The 15,504-nt window shown below is 46.8% G+C and overlaps 1 protein-coding gene across 1 annotated transcript; it reads left to right on the top strand.

Annotated features, from left to right (window-relative positions):
* Positions 1-1,869: 1,869 nt before the first annotated feature.
* On the top strand, positions 1,870-7,123 carry IRF2BP2 (interferon regulatory factor 2 binding protein 2). The gene is given in 8 exon segments (XM_030556920.1): positions 1,870-3,203; positions 3,205-3,301; positions 3,304-3,673; positions 3,675-3,729; positions 3,731-3,780; positions 3,782-3,867; positions 4,453-4,650; positions 4,653-7,123. Coding segments are annotated over 8 exon segments (1,695 nt in total). The 5' UTR covers positions 1,870-2,879; the 3' UTR covers positions 5,168-7,123.
* The last annotated feature ends 8,381 nt before the right edge of the window (positions 7,124-15,504 follow it).

Here is a 15,504-nt window from a genome sequence, read left to right as displayed (position 1 = left end):
GCGGGGAACTGCTTAACCCTTGAAAGGACAGATTGCATTACCCCTGGGGCAAGTGGCGTGTGTGGGGAACTGCGCTATCACCGGTTGCAACTGGTTCGGGAAGGGGGAGTTGTACTACCCCTACTTCCACGGTGTGTACGGGGATGGGCGGTGTTATATCAAAATCATCGTTGCACTTGCACGGATGCGGATGGGGGGAAGCGGGTTTTGCATCAACACCGGTTGCACCGCGCGCCTGCGCGGTGGTGGGAATGACACTGTCAGAAGACGCATTAGCAGCGGCACCGTTTCTGGAAATCCCCCCGAACAGAATCATGCGGCGTTTGCATGTAAAAACGCTTCAGTTTGGGGATTAAATGTCCTCCGTGTAATTTTAGAACAGGGTTTTTCATGTAACATATGATCAACACAATTGTTTTTCCGAGGGTGGTTTATTTCTCTCCCGTCCCCCCGCGCTTTTTAAAAAAACCTTGCAAGGCACCTGGCATTTTCAAGAGCAGCACGGTAGAAACCTCAGCAAGATTCCATCCCCCTGGCCAAGCCAGTAGAGGAGATCATATAAGTTACACTCGCCTCGTCCAACAGAGCCAGCTCTTTCCAGTCGAAAGAAGAAAGGTTGGGAGTGGGGGAGGTGTTGAGAGACAGCGGCCTAAGGCGTTTGATTCTCTGGGGGGCGGGCGGGAGTGGAGATCGAAAAGTTGACAGATAAAGAAACTGAGCTTGAGGATGGGGGCGGGGGAAAGATCATTTCCCTAGCTTAACTCTGCAGTTGCATGAAAGCATTCGCTAGCAAATAGGGCAAGGACATTATATCAATTTACTTGATGACATCGCACTAATTAGCTGCATAAAAATATCTTGTGTCCATACTACGTATCTTGTACACGGGCTGCAAATGACAAAACATCAAAAGCCCAGCTGGGTCTGTAATTACAAGACAGCCCCATGCCCTCCGCCAGTCGGTTCTGCAGTAACAAATCTCCCAACAGCAACATAGTCCTGCAGTGGAAAATCGCCTATGCCAGTCTGTCTCAATTACTGGCGACGAGCAGTAAACCAGAGTAACAAAAGCCTGAGCTGGTTGTCAGTGCAAAGGGAGAGAGGTACTACAGGATAGAATGCGCTCACACACCCATTGCTGTGTACTGTACATGCTGCTCTTCTTGCTACGTTAAGTAAAAGTTAAGCCTGGCAGTGGGAGGGAGCTCTGAGAACCCAGAAATAGCAGCAAGGGAGGCGGTACTTAGTGCTATGACGGGGCATCGGCGGTGCTGGCTGTAGAGTCTCTCTTTGAGTCTGTCCCTGGAATGTGCATTTCGTTTAATAAGGTTTCAAGTGCCAATTGCATAGAGTCACGTCCCTCACTGAGTCTGCGCACAGGGCGCAGCTGCAGCCCTGAAACAAAATGCGGACGTCAGAGGCTAGAGCTCAGCTTCCTCCATCCCTCCCTTTGTAACCTACATAACTCAGCAGCAGCACTGTGGGAATGGTGATCCAAAAGCAAGGGTTTGAGAGAACAGCTTCCACTTTGTTTACTCTGCACAATCACACACACAGCTCTCTCTATATATGTGGACTACTTCTGGGTTGAACGATGACTTCATGTGCAAATGACAGATGAACAGAACAACATCCCTTTCTCTTTTTGACTGGCTGCAATTGTCAGACGAGCTGTTTGGAATTCTTAGTGCGGAAGAAGGAAAAAAAAATGTCCACAGGTTGGGGAGGAGAGAGATTGTGTTTCTTTGCTAATCTGCACTAGCAAACGGATGGTCTGTGGCTGCAAATGACAAGGAAACCTAGAATGTCCCATTTCCGAACCAAATGAAACAATTATTTAAAAATCCAGAAGAGCTAAATAGCAATTGTATTTATAATGGTCCGTTCCACCTTGCAATGCAAAAACAATCTTATACGTGTACAAAGAAATTACATTACTTAGCGCTTCGATCTTCCAGGTGCTGGACACATATGAACTAACCCTCGCAAACCTCTGGGTGTTGGGTATCGTTAACTCCTTTAACGGAGCGGGGAAATTGGGAAAGTTGTGAAGTCAAAGGGATCGGGCCCGGAGGTGATTTCCTCAAGGCCACGAAGCGAATCAGAGGCAGGATTAGAACAAAGGGTAGATTAAATTCCAGCCAAAAATGAACCATCACAAAATTAATCCTGTAAAATATTTTTTAAAATCAAGGTGGCATCGTTTTGAAAACATTTTTGTTAAATATTTTTCCAATCCTGCCTGACATAATTAGCACTTCCCTCCTCAAGGCACTTCACAAAGCACTACCTAGGCTGCAAAGAAGATGGGGAAAGGAGCGGAAAGGACCCCACAGACCCCTATTTGCATCCCATTCACATGTGCAAGCCCTTGCCGCTCCCCCACCCTCGGCTGAGTAGGAGGGAGCTGGCTACTCTTGCAGCTCTTGTTGTCTTGGGACTCTTGGCAGAAGTTCAAGGAGCAGCACCAGCAGCAGGCGGCCAGAGGAAAGGGCACCCAGCGCGCAGGCGCTTCTAGGCACTGTCGAAGAATCGAGTCACTGGAGCAGAGCGCACAGGCGGCGGCTGCTACTGCTGGAGTCCCCGCCCCCAGTGCGAGCGCCCGGGCTGCAGTAGTGAGCGAGGCGAGCGAGCGGGACAGGCGGAGTGAGCCGCGCGCTGGAGTAGGCAGCCCAGTGTGCAGCGACGGGCTATGCGCTTTCCCGCGTCCCAGTGACTCCAGCCCGGAGGCTTCCGAGCCCGGGAGCCGCTTGTTTGCAGGGGGCGGGCAATCGGCTGAAGATCCTGCGGCAGCTGCAAAGCCGGAGCCTGCCCGTTTGCTCTCCGGTTGCTGGAGGAGGAGGACGCGCGGGGGGCGCTCGCTGCCCCTGGGCTGGGACATGTCGTCCGCGGCGGTGGCGGCTGCTTCCCGCAGGCAGTCGTGCTACCTGTGCGACCTGCCCCGCATGCCCTGGGCCATGATCTGGGACTTCACCGAGCCCGTCTGCCGGGGCTGCGTCAACTACGAGGGGGCCGACACGGTTGGAGTTCGTCATCGACACCGGCGCGGCAGGCTCAAGCGGGCTCACAGCTTCCAGGAGGGCCGGGCCCCGCCGCCGCCCCACGCCAAGCAGCCGCCGCTCAGCGCTAAGGAGATCCTGGTGCAGCAGCAACAGCAGCAGCTGAACCACCCGGCGGTGGCGGGCGACGCGGTGCCCCGGCACCCCGCCGCAGCCCCTGGAGCGCTACCCGCTGGCGGCCGCCGCTTCCTCCGAGCGGCAGCCGCCCCGCCTGGGAGCCGGAGTACGGGGGCAGCCGGCTGGTGAACGGGAATCTGGTGCCCCAACGGGTTCCCCAAGCCCGGGAGCAGCGCCGAGCTGAACCGGCAGAGCCCGAACCCCCGGCGGACACACACGGTGCCGCCCACCCTGGTGCCGCTGATGAACGGAGCCTCCCTGCCCGCGCCCATCAGCATCAGCAGCCGGGCCGCCGCCGCCGCCTCGCTAGCCGCCATCTCCGGGGCGGCCGCCCCATGCAGGTCTCCGTCTCGCAGCAGCAGCAGCAGCCGCCACCGCCCGGGGAGCTGGGGCACAGCGGGCCCGGCTCGGTGTCCTCCAGCAGCAGCAGCAGCGGCGGCGCGGGCGAGCACGAGAGCAAGCGAGAAGCAGCCGCGAGGCTCGGCGGAGGAGCTGGGGGTCGATGGGCAAGGGCCGCGGTGGAGCGGAGCAGGAGTGGCTGGGCAAGCCCAAGGACGGTGCGGGACACGCTGCTGGCGCTGCACCAGCACGGGGGCCACGCGGGCCTTCGAGAGCAAGTTCAAGAAGGAGCCCGGCATGGCGGGGAGCAGGCTGCTGGGGTACGAGAGGCAACGGGCAGTGGCCAAAGCAGGTGAGGGGGAAAGAGGGTGTCGCCCCCCCCTTAGCAAACCCCGACCTCCTAATCCCTTCCTGGTGCCTAACGCTGCACCGTTGCTTAGGCGGCAACGTGTTCATGTGCTGAAGCAGCACAACAGAGAGCTATGAGTCAGGGCTGGCTGGTAGACGCTGACAGGGAGAGGGCTTTCCCCTCCCTGCCACGGCCTCGCCATAGGAGCTGCAGTGAAGGCACCAGAAACCTTTTAGCCTGCTAGCAGCGCTGCACACAGCCTGCCCGCCTGCCTGCCTGTGTGTTAGAGGGGTGCGCTTGCAGATTGCATGCTGCAAGTGGTGGGTGAGTGTGCACATGCACAAGTTGTATAGAATACACACACATACTTTGGCTGCGTGCCATGTTGTGTGTATGTATTTGCATGCGTCATACTGTTCTAATTGGTATTTGTGTGCAACGCCTTGGCTGTCTATACGTTTAAAAATGGAAGTCTTTTCAAGCTTGCTTTGTGTAGTTGCAATCCCCTTATAGCTGCATTCTTCTGATTGCTTATTATTATTTATTTTTCCTTATGTATTTCTCCTCTCCATTCCTTTGTATTTCTAGGGGCTCGGGCAGCGAGGAAGAGGAAGCCTTCCCCAGAACCAGAAGGTGAAGCTGGACCCCCTAAGATCAATGGGGAGTCACAACCCTGGTTGCCAACCTCATCAGAGGGGATGAAAATGTCCATGACTGCTACATCGTTCATGTCCCCACCACCACCAACTGCCTCGCCTCATTCCAGCCGGACCACACCGCCCGAAGCAGCCAGAATGGCCAGTCTCCTATGGCTGCGCTCATTTTAGTAGCAGACAATGCAGGGGGCAACCACTCCTCCAAAGATGCCAACCAAGTTCACTCCACCACCAGGAGGAATAGCAACAGCCCGCCCTCTCCGTCCTCTATGAACCAAAGAAGGCTGGGTCCAAGCAGGGAGGTGCCAAGTCAGGGGACAAACAGTGCTGGGGGTTTGGAGCCGGTGCATCCTGCCAGCCTCCCGGACTCGTCTCTAGCAGCCAGTGTTCCCTTGTGCTGCACCCTGTGCCACGAGCGCCTGGAAGACACCCATTTTGTTCAGTGCCCCTCAGTCCCTTCCCACAAGTTCTGCTTCCCTTGCTCCAGACAAAGCATCAAACAGCAAGGAGCTAGTGGCGAGGTGTATTGTCCCAGTGGGGAGAAATGCCCTCTGGTGGGCTCCAATGTCCCTTGGGCTTTCATGCAGGGGGAAATTGCAACCATTCTTGCAGGAGATGTGAAAGTGAAAAAAGAGAGAGACTCATGACTTTTTCCAGTTCACAACCCAACATCACCTGTAACTAAAACTGCTTGACTTGTGTATATATCTATAAATATATATATATCTCTCCAAGACAAGGGAAATGTAGACTTCATAAAACATGGCTGTATAATTTTGATTTTTTTGAATACATTGTGTTTCTATATTTTTTTTGAAGACAAAAGGTATGTACCTAAAGGCATTTCCTCTTTTTGTTATAGCAACTATTTGTTGTGCTTCCTTGGTGACAGTTACTGTTCAATGTAGGCTGTGACTTGCGCTGCTTTTTTTAGAGAGCACTTGGCAAACCAGATATGCTTCTAGCTGTATTTGTATGCACTTGTTTCTTTTTAAAATGCCAAATACATTTTCTGACATTGTAAAGATCGCCTTACTGTCTGTGATTCCTTATTCTTGGGCCTTGCTCAGAGTCAAGCTGGATGCGTGCAGATTTGATATGAAATGGTAGTGGGACAAGAGATTGATAGGGTGAAATGGGATGTCACCATTACAGCCGAAAGGCAGGTGAATATTAGAAAGCACAAGTGGTTTCTTTCTGAAACATCTTCTCTTGTTGCAATAGCAATTTTTTTAGACAGTCCAATTCCACTCTGTTTCTAGAAGGAAGTTGCCTTCATAGTAGGATGTTGAGAGATGTCTGAGAGGCGCTGCTGAGTTAGGGATTTCTGGGTTGTTTGCTTTTTTTTTCTAAAAGGAAAAGTTGACCACAGTTCAAGTGATTGGTTGTAAGATTACAGAACTGCATTTATTCATTAATTACATAATGTTAATGCAGAATTTTGGTAATAAACTTAATTACTATATTGGTATATACACCAGTATAGTACTGCCATCTTTAAAGATCCATAGTTCTTTTAGTGCCACTCACACACTATTTATGCTTGGGGAAAACAAAAGTTTTTTTTTTTTTGTTTTTTTAAATTTGCACATAGTGCAGGTGAACTTTGAGTTTGCTTATCAGTTACTTATAGTACTATTGGTATTGTTAACTATCTCTTACATCATATTCTAGGTAGTGGCAGGTACAAGATGGTACAATGACAGAAGCAACTGAGATGCTGCCAGGGATTGCCTTTGGGCTATCAGTAACAACCCAAATATGGTGGAAGAAACTTGTAATCTCTATTTTGTGTGTTTTAAAAACAAACCTAATACTATCTTTTTGAAAATGAAAAAATAAACTGGTGGAATGAAAGCAATTAGGGTTTCACAAAAGGGGCATGCCCCACCTTTTTAACTACTTCCGGGTATTCTTTGTAAAGTCATTTCTTTTGATTGAGCTTCTGCATCAATCAGCAAGCGGGATTTTTTATTTTAATAAATCTTTACTAGAAATGGCTAGTCTTATAGTGATGTTTTGTGATGTTTAGTTATTAGCACACTGCAAAACCCCCTGATGTTTAGATGTGTTTAACTTGGTCATAAACAATTGTTCTGAGCAGAAACATGACTACAAGTTCTCATCCCTGGGGCAAATATAAATTTTTCCATTTTTTAGGGGAAAAAAAAAATCTGTTCAACTAACTTTAACAGTTTTGGATGCTTTTTAATCAAGTGTTATGATAATATTCAGGCTGCTATTTAATGCAGAGTAGAACTTTTTGGAAGATTTTTTATTAAAATGATCATTAATATTTAAATTCAGACACTGCACATGCACAGTCATTTTTTTATTAAATGTTTCAGTGAGCACACAACTAAGATTATGTTCCTTATTACAGGTCAATGTAATATTAAATACAGACTTGCATGGTATACCAATTCATTGAGTCAATAATATGCTTTAAAATTATACCTATAGTTCAGATTGGTGTCTTATGTAAACATGCAGACAAGTTGGAAAAAAACACACATATATACAACTGTAAAGGATACTTTCTAACACTATGGTCTCTGTAAATGTGTATTTAGCACTTTATTAAAAAATGGATTTCAAGCTGATAGATGGTAACAAGTTCTTCAAAGTTGCTTGATAATAACTTATAGTATGGAAGTGTGTGTGGTTTTGATAAAGTGATATCCCTACTAAAAACTGCATGAAAGGATTGCTCTGCTGTGTTGGCCAACTGTTCAGCTTTGAACACCTTGAGGTGAGGTGGGAAGGTAACTTTTCCGCTACTCAAGCATATCCTGCTTCCTGGTCTGACTGGCATTTGTGTTCCTCTCCAAGGAGGCCTTTCACTTAATCTTTTATCTGGAGGAAGTGTGCCAATATATTGTGGCCCAACAGTATCTTTGGACCTGTTCTTTAAAGTAGTTCAAAGGTTGGGAATTATCAGGCCTTGTTGTTGTACTAGGTGATGGTACACAGGTAGAAAAGAAATGTTAAAAAGTTACTGTACCTGCTCTGACTTCCAGTCCCAATATCTCAATTGATTCTAATACACATAATGACATTTCATTATTACAAAAGTGCTTGGAAACCAGTATGCTTTTTTTTTTTTTACATTTTCAAATTTCAGTTGAAATAAGTGTGTCTTATTTTGTTGCTTGCTGAGTTGTGACATCACAATGAATCACTTTATTCACTAAACAATTTACTGTTTCCTGGCTACAAAGCTTTTTTTTAAAAAGTGCTTTAGCTGCAACAGTGCTACTATTAATCTTTTCAAACGTTTAAAAAGTGATAGTTTGTGTAGTAATAAAGTGTTTTAATGAAGAATGTGTGATTCTCAAATCTCACTTTAATTACTCTTTTTAAAGTTTTTACTTTTTACTGGAGTATCACCTGCACTATGCTTTGGTTGTTTATAACTGCTGAACTAACATATTACTATTTTTACCTATTTTTTATCTTGGCATTAAATAAAATATTAGGAGCTTTATGCACTTCCTGTGAGTGTTTTATTAAAAAATAAACAAACTGAAAGGCTATAGCCACTGAAGTGCAATGATGTAGTGGCAAAATCAACAGGATTTTTTAAAATATGTTTGTTTTTTTTGTCCTTAGTCGCATATAGGCAGTAAAAAGTAGGGACAAAGAGAGCTGAAACATGGAAAGGGCAGAAGAATTGTCAATTGGGAAAAAAGAAATTGCCTTTCCTCCAAAAGAGTAGATGGGCAAAAGGGTAAAGCCAGCCCTCCCTTTTATCCTTGATTTTTACATTATGGTGCAGTATCGTCCATCAGAGCCCCTAGTGGTTAGGAAAGTACCGTGGTCTAAAGGAGACTAAATGGCCTTGTGGTGGCCTCAGAAAACCTGGTATGTTTTTGGAGCTTGTCTTCTTTTTAAAGAGACATGCTGTCAACCAGGCCCTGGCAACCATGTGTTTTATGAACTAGCACTACGAAAAGGGCATAAATACATTTGAGTGTGCTCTCTAGTGGTTTGTTATGTCAACAGAACCCCTGGATCCTTTCCTTCTGCACTTGGGCCAAATCCCACTTGCCCTGTTACAGGGATAACAACAATGTCCCACTGATTTCAGTGGAACTTCTCTTGCAGAAAGGAGAGCAGGATTGGCCATTTGTCTTTATTGTAAGTTGGTTGGAATCCTTTTTAAAAAAAAGTCCAGACCATCGAGGATGGCAAACACTATATATTACGATCAATTGGCATTTTAATCAGGCCATGGATTGCAGCAATAGTTAAGGTGCTTTTGGCGCATTCTGTAGTAACACTTGCAGTGTTGTGCAGTAAAACATAAGCTACCATGGAACAATGTAATAAAGGTCTTCATTAAAATAAAAAAGGTGGAAGGAATACATTTGATACTTCACAAATTAACCACTTTTAAAAGTAATCTTTGATTGTGTTCAAATATTTACATTTAGTGTCCTAAATCATGCACTTAAAGATAAAACTTGTTACTTCTGTCAAAGTTTAGCCAGAGTAAGGAGTGCTAAATGGAGTGCTGGGGATTCAGGATATGGGTTTATTTTAGAAAGATGCAACCGAAGGTTGCAAAGCAGTTTTCTTATCCATTATCTGTGACAGCAGCTCTAAATAAAACGCTCTTGATTACATTTTACTATTACATTCCTTCTAACCATAAATTAAAGCAGAGTTTGTTGGATTTGTTTAAAAAAAAATCTAGACTGACGTTAATAGACAAGCCTAATATGTTTTTCCACACTTCGTTTCATATTATCAATGTGGCAGACCTCAAAGAAAGTGCCTCAGGACCATTATATATTTATTTTATTTGGTTAGTAATGCATAAAAAGTTTCTCTTTCTGATTCCTAATACTAAAGTGGGATCAGTCAGAAATGTTCAAATCACATGGACCTATAGAAGGCCTGAGTCATTTGCTTGCCTTTTGTTCAGTCGGAGAGATTGAGAAGACACGCCTTTCCTCTGTTACAGGGCAAGGTCAGGCTGTGCTAACAGATGAATGGAATACATATTTACCCATTTCATCACTGCAGCTTTCTGGAGCTGGGGCGCCAGGATTAACTGATTCACTGCCTATTCCAGACTATTGGGAGATGCACGCTGTACAAATTCAGCATTAAGGCCTCAGTTTAACTGTTAATCATATCTTTTTCACGCAAATGAAGTTGAGCTGAAATTTTATGAAAATGTTTGCTTTTTATAAGGAAGAGAAATGGGACATGCAACCCTAGTATTTTAAGAAGATCCTAAATACACTTCAGAAAATGTTTCTACAAAATTTTGCATAAGCTGGTCTGCATGGCTGGACTGAGAATTTAAAGTACAAACATCCCTTGTTCCAATAACTGAGGTTAGATAGTCTAGTGTGCATGTCTATCTTAACTCCTCTCTCTGCCAGTTGAAGAACAGTTGGTACTGAGTTAGTTTGGGAAGATTTATCCAGTAAAACAGTCAAAGTCCCCTATGGAGAAAAAATCATGTACAGATGAGTTCATATTATCACAGTTTAACACTTGCAATCTTGCTTCTGCCATTCACGATCTTTAAAAGTTTATTATCCTTACACATAACATTGCAAAATAGTAAGATTAATAATTTGGACTTAAACACAACATACTTTTTAGAATGAGAAAATCATACAGAAAAATACATATTACAGGTGTCTGCTAGTTGGAGACAGGGCTACAGTATCTGTGTCATATTTAATTTGTGTGTGTTACCAACTGCTGTAGATAACTTTGTACCCTGGTGAATGGCAATTGCCTTGGAGTTACATAATGGAAATAAATGGGGGATGGGGGAGGAGAGGACAGTGCACAGCGGTGTTTACTTACCAGTGCTGAGTATTTTCATACATGTAGTGGAACAAGACAGGATCAAAGGCAAACACAAAAAACTCCGGAGGATTTGCTGCACTGACATTGGAAAACTTGACCCTAGAAGGAATTCCAGCTACTTCTCTTGATAATACACTTTCTGTTTAAAATCCCAGGGCTAGGTTCTGTTCTCATTAACAGAGAGAAAATGCCATGGTCTTTAATGAGATTGCTCCAGTTACTCCAGACAGCATTTGGCTGTTTACATGGCTCATATCTCTCAAATTTAAATCTTTTAGCACCATTATTATAGGACTTCTATGAGGGGGGAGGTTCCACAGTTCCTCAAAAGCAGGCCTCCTTTGATGGTTGTACTCTTTTCCCTGCATGATTTCCAGTGAAGCCAGTTTCTGCTGTGCACTAGAAGTGATTACTTTAGAGGCAGAGTGTGTGTGGATGGGAGTGGTGGGTGCATAGGCTTTGGCATAAAAAGGCTGTGCCCTGGAGGCAGCTTGGAGCCTTTCTGTTTACTGTAGGCAGCAGCAGGAGCCTCAAAAGGACCTACAAGACAAAGGTGAGCTGCTCAGAGACAGATGGAGGAAGAAAACAGCTGCCCTTTGAGCATGGACCTACCCACTGGTGTTCTTCATCCACCCAGGATTTCCCCTGTACACATCTCCATAATTTTGTTAATTGTTCCTGATGCCTCTTTGACCCAGATTCATTACACAATTCAAGGTACTAAAATGTAACCCTGCCTTGCCTAACTTTCAGGTCTTGTTTGGGTGTCTGTTTGAAGGGGAGGGAAATAAAGGTGCAGTGGGAGGCTGTACCTTGTTTAATTATCGCACTGGTTACATCCTTCACTTTGTCTTTTTAATTACAGTAGCAGTCAGTGCCGTGGTTTCACAGTATCCACCGCAATCAGTGGCGTCTTATTAGTACGCTCGCAAGTGTAAACTTCATTAGTGGGGTTTGGTCGTGAGTTATTAACTTCCTAGGCAGAGCTTTTGAGCTGCAGTCGAGTCACGTGCTTTTGCCACTGATCGAGGCTTGTTCAGGGCACTCTTCTGCCTACAGATAAGCTGAGTCCCTCCCCAACACGAGTAGTTACACACCAAGTTCCCTTCCCACTGAGGCTCCTCCTGTGATTTCTATGGCCACACACCATCAGTTGTTCTCTCTCAGCGCTAGAGGCTGAATCCTGATCCTTTTTGCACTCTAGGGGGTAGGGGGACCACGCTGGGATTTCGTCCTCCCATGTTGCATAGCAAAGCACTAAGCTCACCAGGCTACACTGCGACTGGGCGTGCAGAGGAGAGCAGCAGGAGATGCAATTCACAAAAAGAGAGCGCGAGAGAGCCCGCAAAACCTCCGCCCATCACAAAAGAGGCCAAGAGACACTCAAACGTGCCTGCCACAGAATCCAGGCGGAGGGAGTCCCCTTCCGAATGAGGCAGTTGTACAGTCCGGTGCACAGAGCCCTTGACCTGTGGTGCAATAACACTAGCCAAAGCGCTGGCTCATCGTGCAGCAATGCAGTCTGGACTTGGTGAGGAGCAGCTACAGGCCCCGGAAACTGCCTGGGCTGAGAGCTCCCGTCCCCCCTCCCTGGACTGACTCTTCAGCGCCTGCAGCAAAGGGAACTGCACCAGCTGCGCTAGCTATAATTAGAGCTAGCAACCCAGGCAAGGTGATAATCCCCTCCCCCCACCCCCCGGACCCAGCCGCCCCTCGGTGCCGTCCCTCCGCCCGCACCAAGAAAGGAAATTCGTGTGTGTTGACTACAGCTCTTTTCTGGACGGGTCACCTCGTGGTGAACCAAATATAGTAAACGGCTGCTGCTAGCGATGCTGCTTCTTCCAAGGGGGAGAATCCAGCATTGCACAAACCCAGGAAGATCAAACGCCTGGCACCACGCACGCATGCTCTGACCCTAGTGCAGATCATCAGGCAAATCTTCCAGTGTAGAGGTGGGGTGGGAGAACCTGCACAGGTAAACGCCTTTCAGATTCTGTGTGTTTGGAGGAACATTGGGGCTCATGTTTGGAGTGATTTTTAAGGCTGTTTTTTAAAAGCCATCTCTGAAGAGCAGCAGTGTGGTCTAATGACCTGAACACAGAACTGGGAGCCAGGAATTCCTGGCTTCTAATTTTGGCTCTGCCGCTGACTCGTGTGGCCTTCAGTAGGGCATTCCACCTCATGGTGGGGTATTGTGTAAGATGATATGCTGCCTGTATTTTAAGGGATGTCCTTTATTTTTTGCCTCATGTCTGTCTTGTGACCTGCAATTAAGATTACTAAGGAGCATTTGACACCTAAATAGTACGTTTCAGGTAGTATTCATACAAGGGATTATATGCTGTGCTACAAATTTATTTATTTATTAATTTTGCCACCACCAGTAATGAATGAGTGGATTCCTTATAAAGGTGCAGCCCCATAATTGATTATTCAGTTCTCTAGTCCTTGAAATGTAGGTAGTCAACTCAGGGAGTAGGGTGACCAGACAGCAAATGTGAAAAATTGGGACCGGGGTGTGGGGGGGGGTAATAGAAGCCTAAATAAGAAAAAGACCCCAAAATCGGGACTGTCCCTATAAAATCGGGACAGTTGGTCACCCTAGTTGGGAGGATTACTTTGGGCTTGTTGATACAGGGAATTGTTCATGATTTAGGGCAGGGGCAGGTAAAGTTTTTGGCCTGAGGGCCACATTGGATTTCTGAAATTGTACAGAGGGCCTGTTAGGGGAGGCTGTGCCTGGCCTGCCCCCGCTTCTCACCCCCCTGATGTCACCCCGAAACTTCCTGCCCCATCCAACCACCCTTGTCCCCTGACTCCCCCCAGAACCCCTGCCCTTGACTGCCCCTGCCACCCCATCCACCTCCCCTCTTCTTCCTGACTGCCCCCCCCGCCCCAGGACCCTTGCCCACAATCAAACCCCCTGTTCCTGCCCTCTGACTACTCCGACACTATCCCACAGCCCCACCCCCTGACCACCATCCCAACTCCCTGAACTCTGTTCAACTGTGCCGCCAGGACAGGCAGCCATGCACCGTGCAGCACAGAGCACCGGGTCAGGCCACGGCTCTGCAGCTGCGCTGCCACCCAGAGCATTGCACCAGCAGCACAGTGAACTGAGGCTAAGGGGAGGGGGAACAGCAGGGGAGGGGCTGGGGGCTAGCCTCCCTGTCCAGGAGCTCAGGGCCAGGCAGGAGGGTCCCACAGGCCGGATGTGGCCTGCAGGCATAGTTTGCTCACCTCTGATTTAGGGACAATCAGGAACAGTTAATCAGAACAACTCTAAGTGTAGACAAGCCCTTATTGCTTGTCAACGCTTTCAAAATGTAAGAGTGTTGTAAGTACAATTAATTATTTTATGACTAAGGATTTTGTTTTGTTTTAATAATAATACTTTTCATTTCTGTTCCATCTTTCATGAGAGAATCTTCCAGTGCTTTACAACATTAACAAATCTTCCAACATCCAAGCGAGGCAGGTAAGTAGTAGTATTCCCATTTTTACAGAGGAGGTAACTGAGGCACAGAGAAGTTAAGTGACTTGCCCAAGGTCACACAGCAAGTCAGTGGCAGGACCTAGAATGGGAGATAGTGCTCCTGACTCTATACCCCCTGATCTCAACTATATATGATGCTTCCTCTCTCAACTTAAAGGTCTACATTTAAAGAAGGTACTTAGGACCCTAGCCCCCCAAACTTAAGCAGCTAAGTCCCAGTTTTAGACCCCGCTGCAATTCGCAAGACTCTTGCTCTGCTGCTACCTGAACTCAGTTGGTGACAACATTTTTGCTGTATAAATTCCTTAGGCACCTATGTTTTTGCTTCTAAGCATGTGTGCTGCTGCTTCACTAAGTGCCTAGATGCTTCAGTAGGAAGACAGGCCTCAGAGTGATCCATGAACGGGGGAATACAGGTGCTCTTCTGCATATTTTGCCTGCAAGGGTTTGATCCAATAGGTGTGCTCAGAGGCTGCCTACTGCACTGGGTCCGTTTCAAAAATCTGGTTGGCAGTGGCACTGCTAGTACCTACCTTATACTTCTAGCCTAGTAGTTAGCACATTCATGGGGGAGAGCCAGGTTCAGTTCTCCCCCCTCTGCCACAGGAGCAGATAGGATTTGAGCAGGGGTCCCCCACCTTTCAGGAGCACGCTATGACCACTGAGCTATGCTATTGTCTGATGTAAGGCTCTCTCAATCTCTTTTGTTGAAGCTATTCCATTTTGGATAAGTAATTAAGGAATCACTGGGCCCAGGAATGAGGGGGAATGACTCTGTAGTCTGGTGAGTAGGGCACCCACTTGGGTGACCCAGGAGTCAATTCCCCCTGGTTCAATGATCTCTAATTATTTATCCAGAGTAGAGCAGCTTCAACAGAAGAGACTGAGCCCTCTCCTCCCCCATTATCCCATAGCTCAGGGAGTAAAGCCATCTCCTGAGGGATGGGAGATCCCTGTTCAAAACCTTTCTACCCATCAGGCAGGCTGCTGGGAGTAGAACCTGGGTCTTTCATATTCCAGATCAGTGGGCTAAAGGTTTAAGGCATCACCACCCTCATAGAATATCAGTGTTGGAAGGGACCTCAGGAGATCATCTAGTCCAACCCCCTGCTAAAAGCAGGACCAATCCCCAATTAAATCATCCAACAGAGTTTTGTCCCATATCCCTAAATGGCCCCCTCAAGGATTGACACTCACACCCCTGGGTTTAGCAGGCCAATGCTCAAAGCACCATCTTTTTGTGTGAAGTGAAGCAGGCACTGAACTCATTCTTGACAGAAACAATTTTGGTGTGTAAGCTGCCTGATTCCAGGAGAGGGGTTCCCAGTTGTGGATCACAAGCAGAGACTGGTGCCTAACTCCATGAAAGGAGAGAGGCATGTTATACACCCCTCCCATTGGCTAGTTTTGGCAGCTCCTGCCTGGCATGCTGTCTTTTGTGGATTGCATTCATTCTTAGGTGCCTGTCTCTACCCAGGCATACCTTTTCAGATCTACTTCATGCAATAATGAAACAAGAACTGTGCATAAATCCACCTTCTCCATTGTAGATCACCTTTTATGGACTTTTGTAACTTGACAGTCTCTCACTCCAGTGTTGAAGTCCTTCACCGGATGGCTGTTTTGATCATTTTCGAAGTTTGAGTCATGCTT

The sequence above is a fragment of the Gopherus evgoodei genome, chromosome 3, assembly GCF_007399415.2.
Source record: "Gopherus evgoodei ecotype Sinaloan lineage chromosome 3, rGopEvg1_v1.p, whole genome shotgun sequence".
Classification (NCBI taxonomy): domain Eukaryota; kingdom Metazoa; phylum Chordata; order Testudines; family Testudinidae; genus Gopherus; species Gopherus evgoodei.
This window is presented reverse-complemented; position numbering and strand designations above follow the sequence as displayed.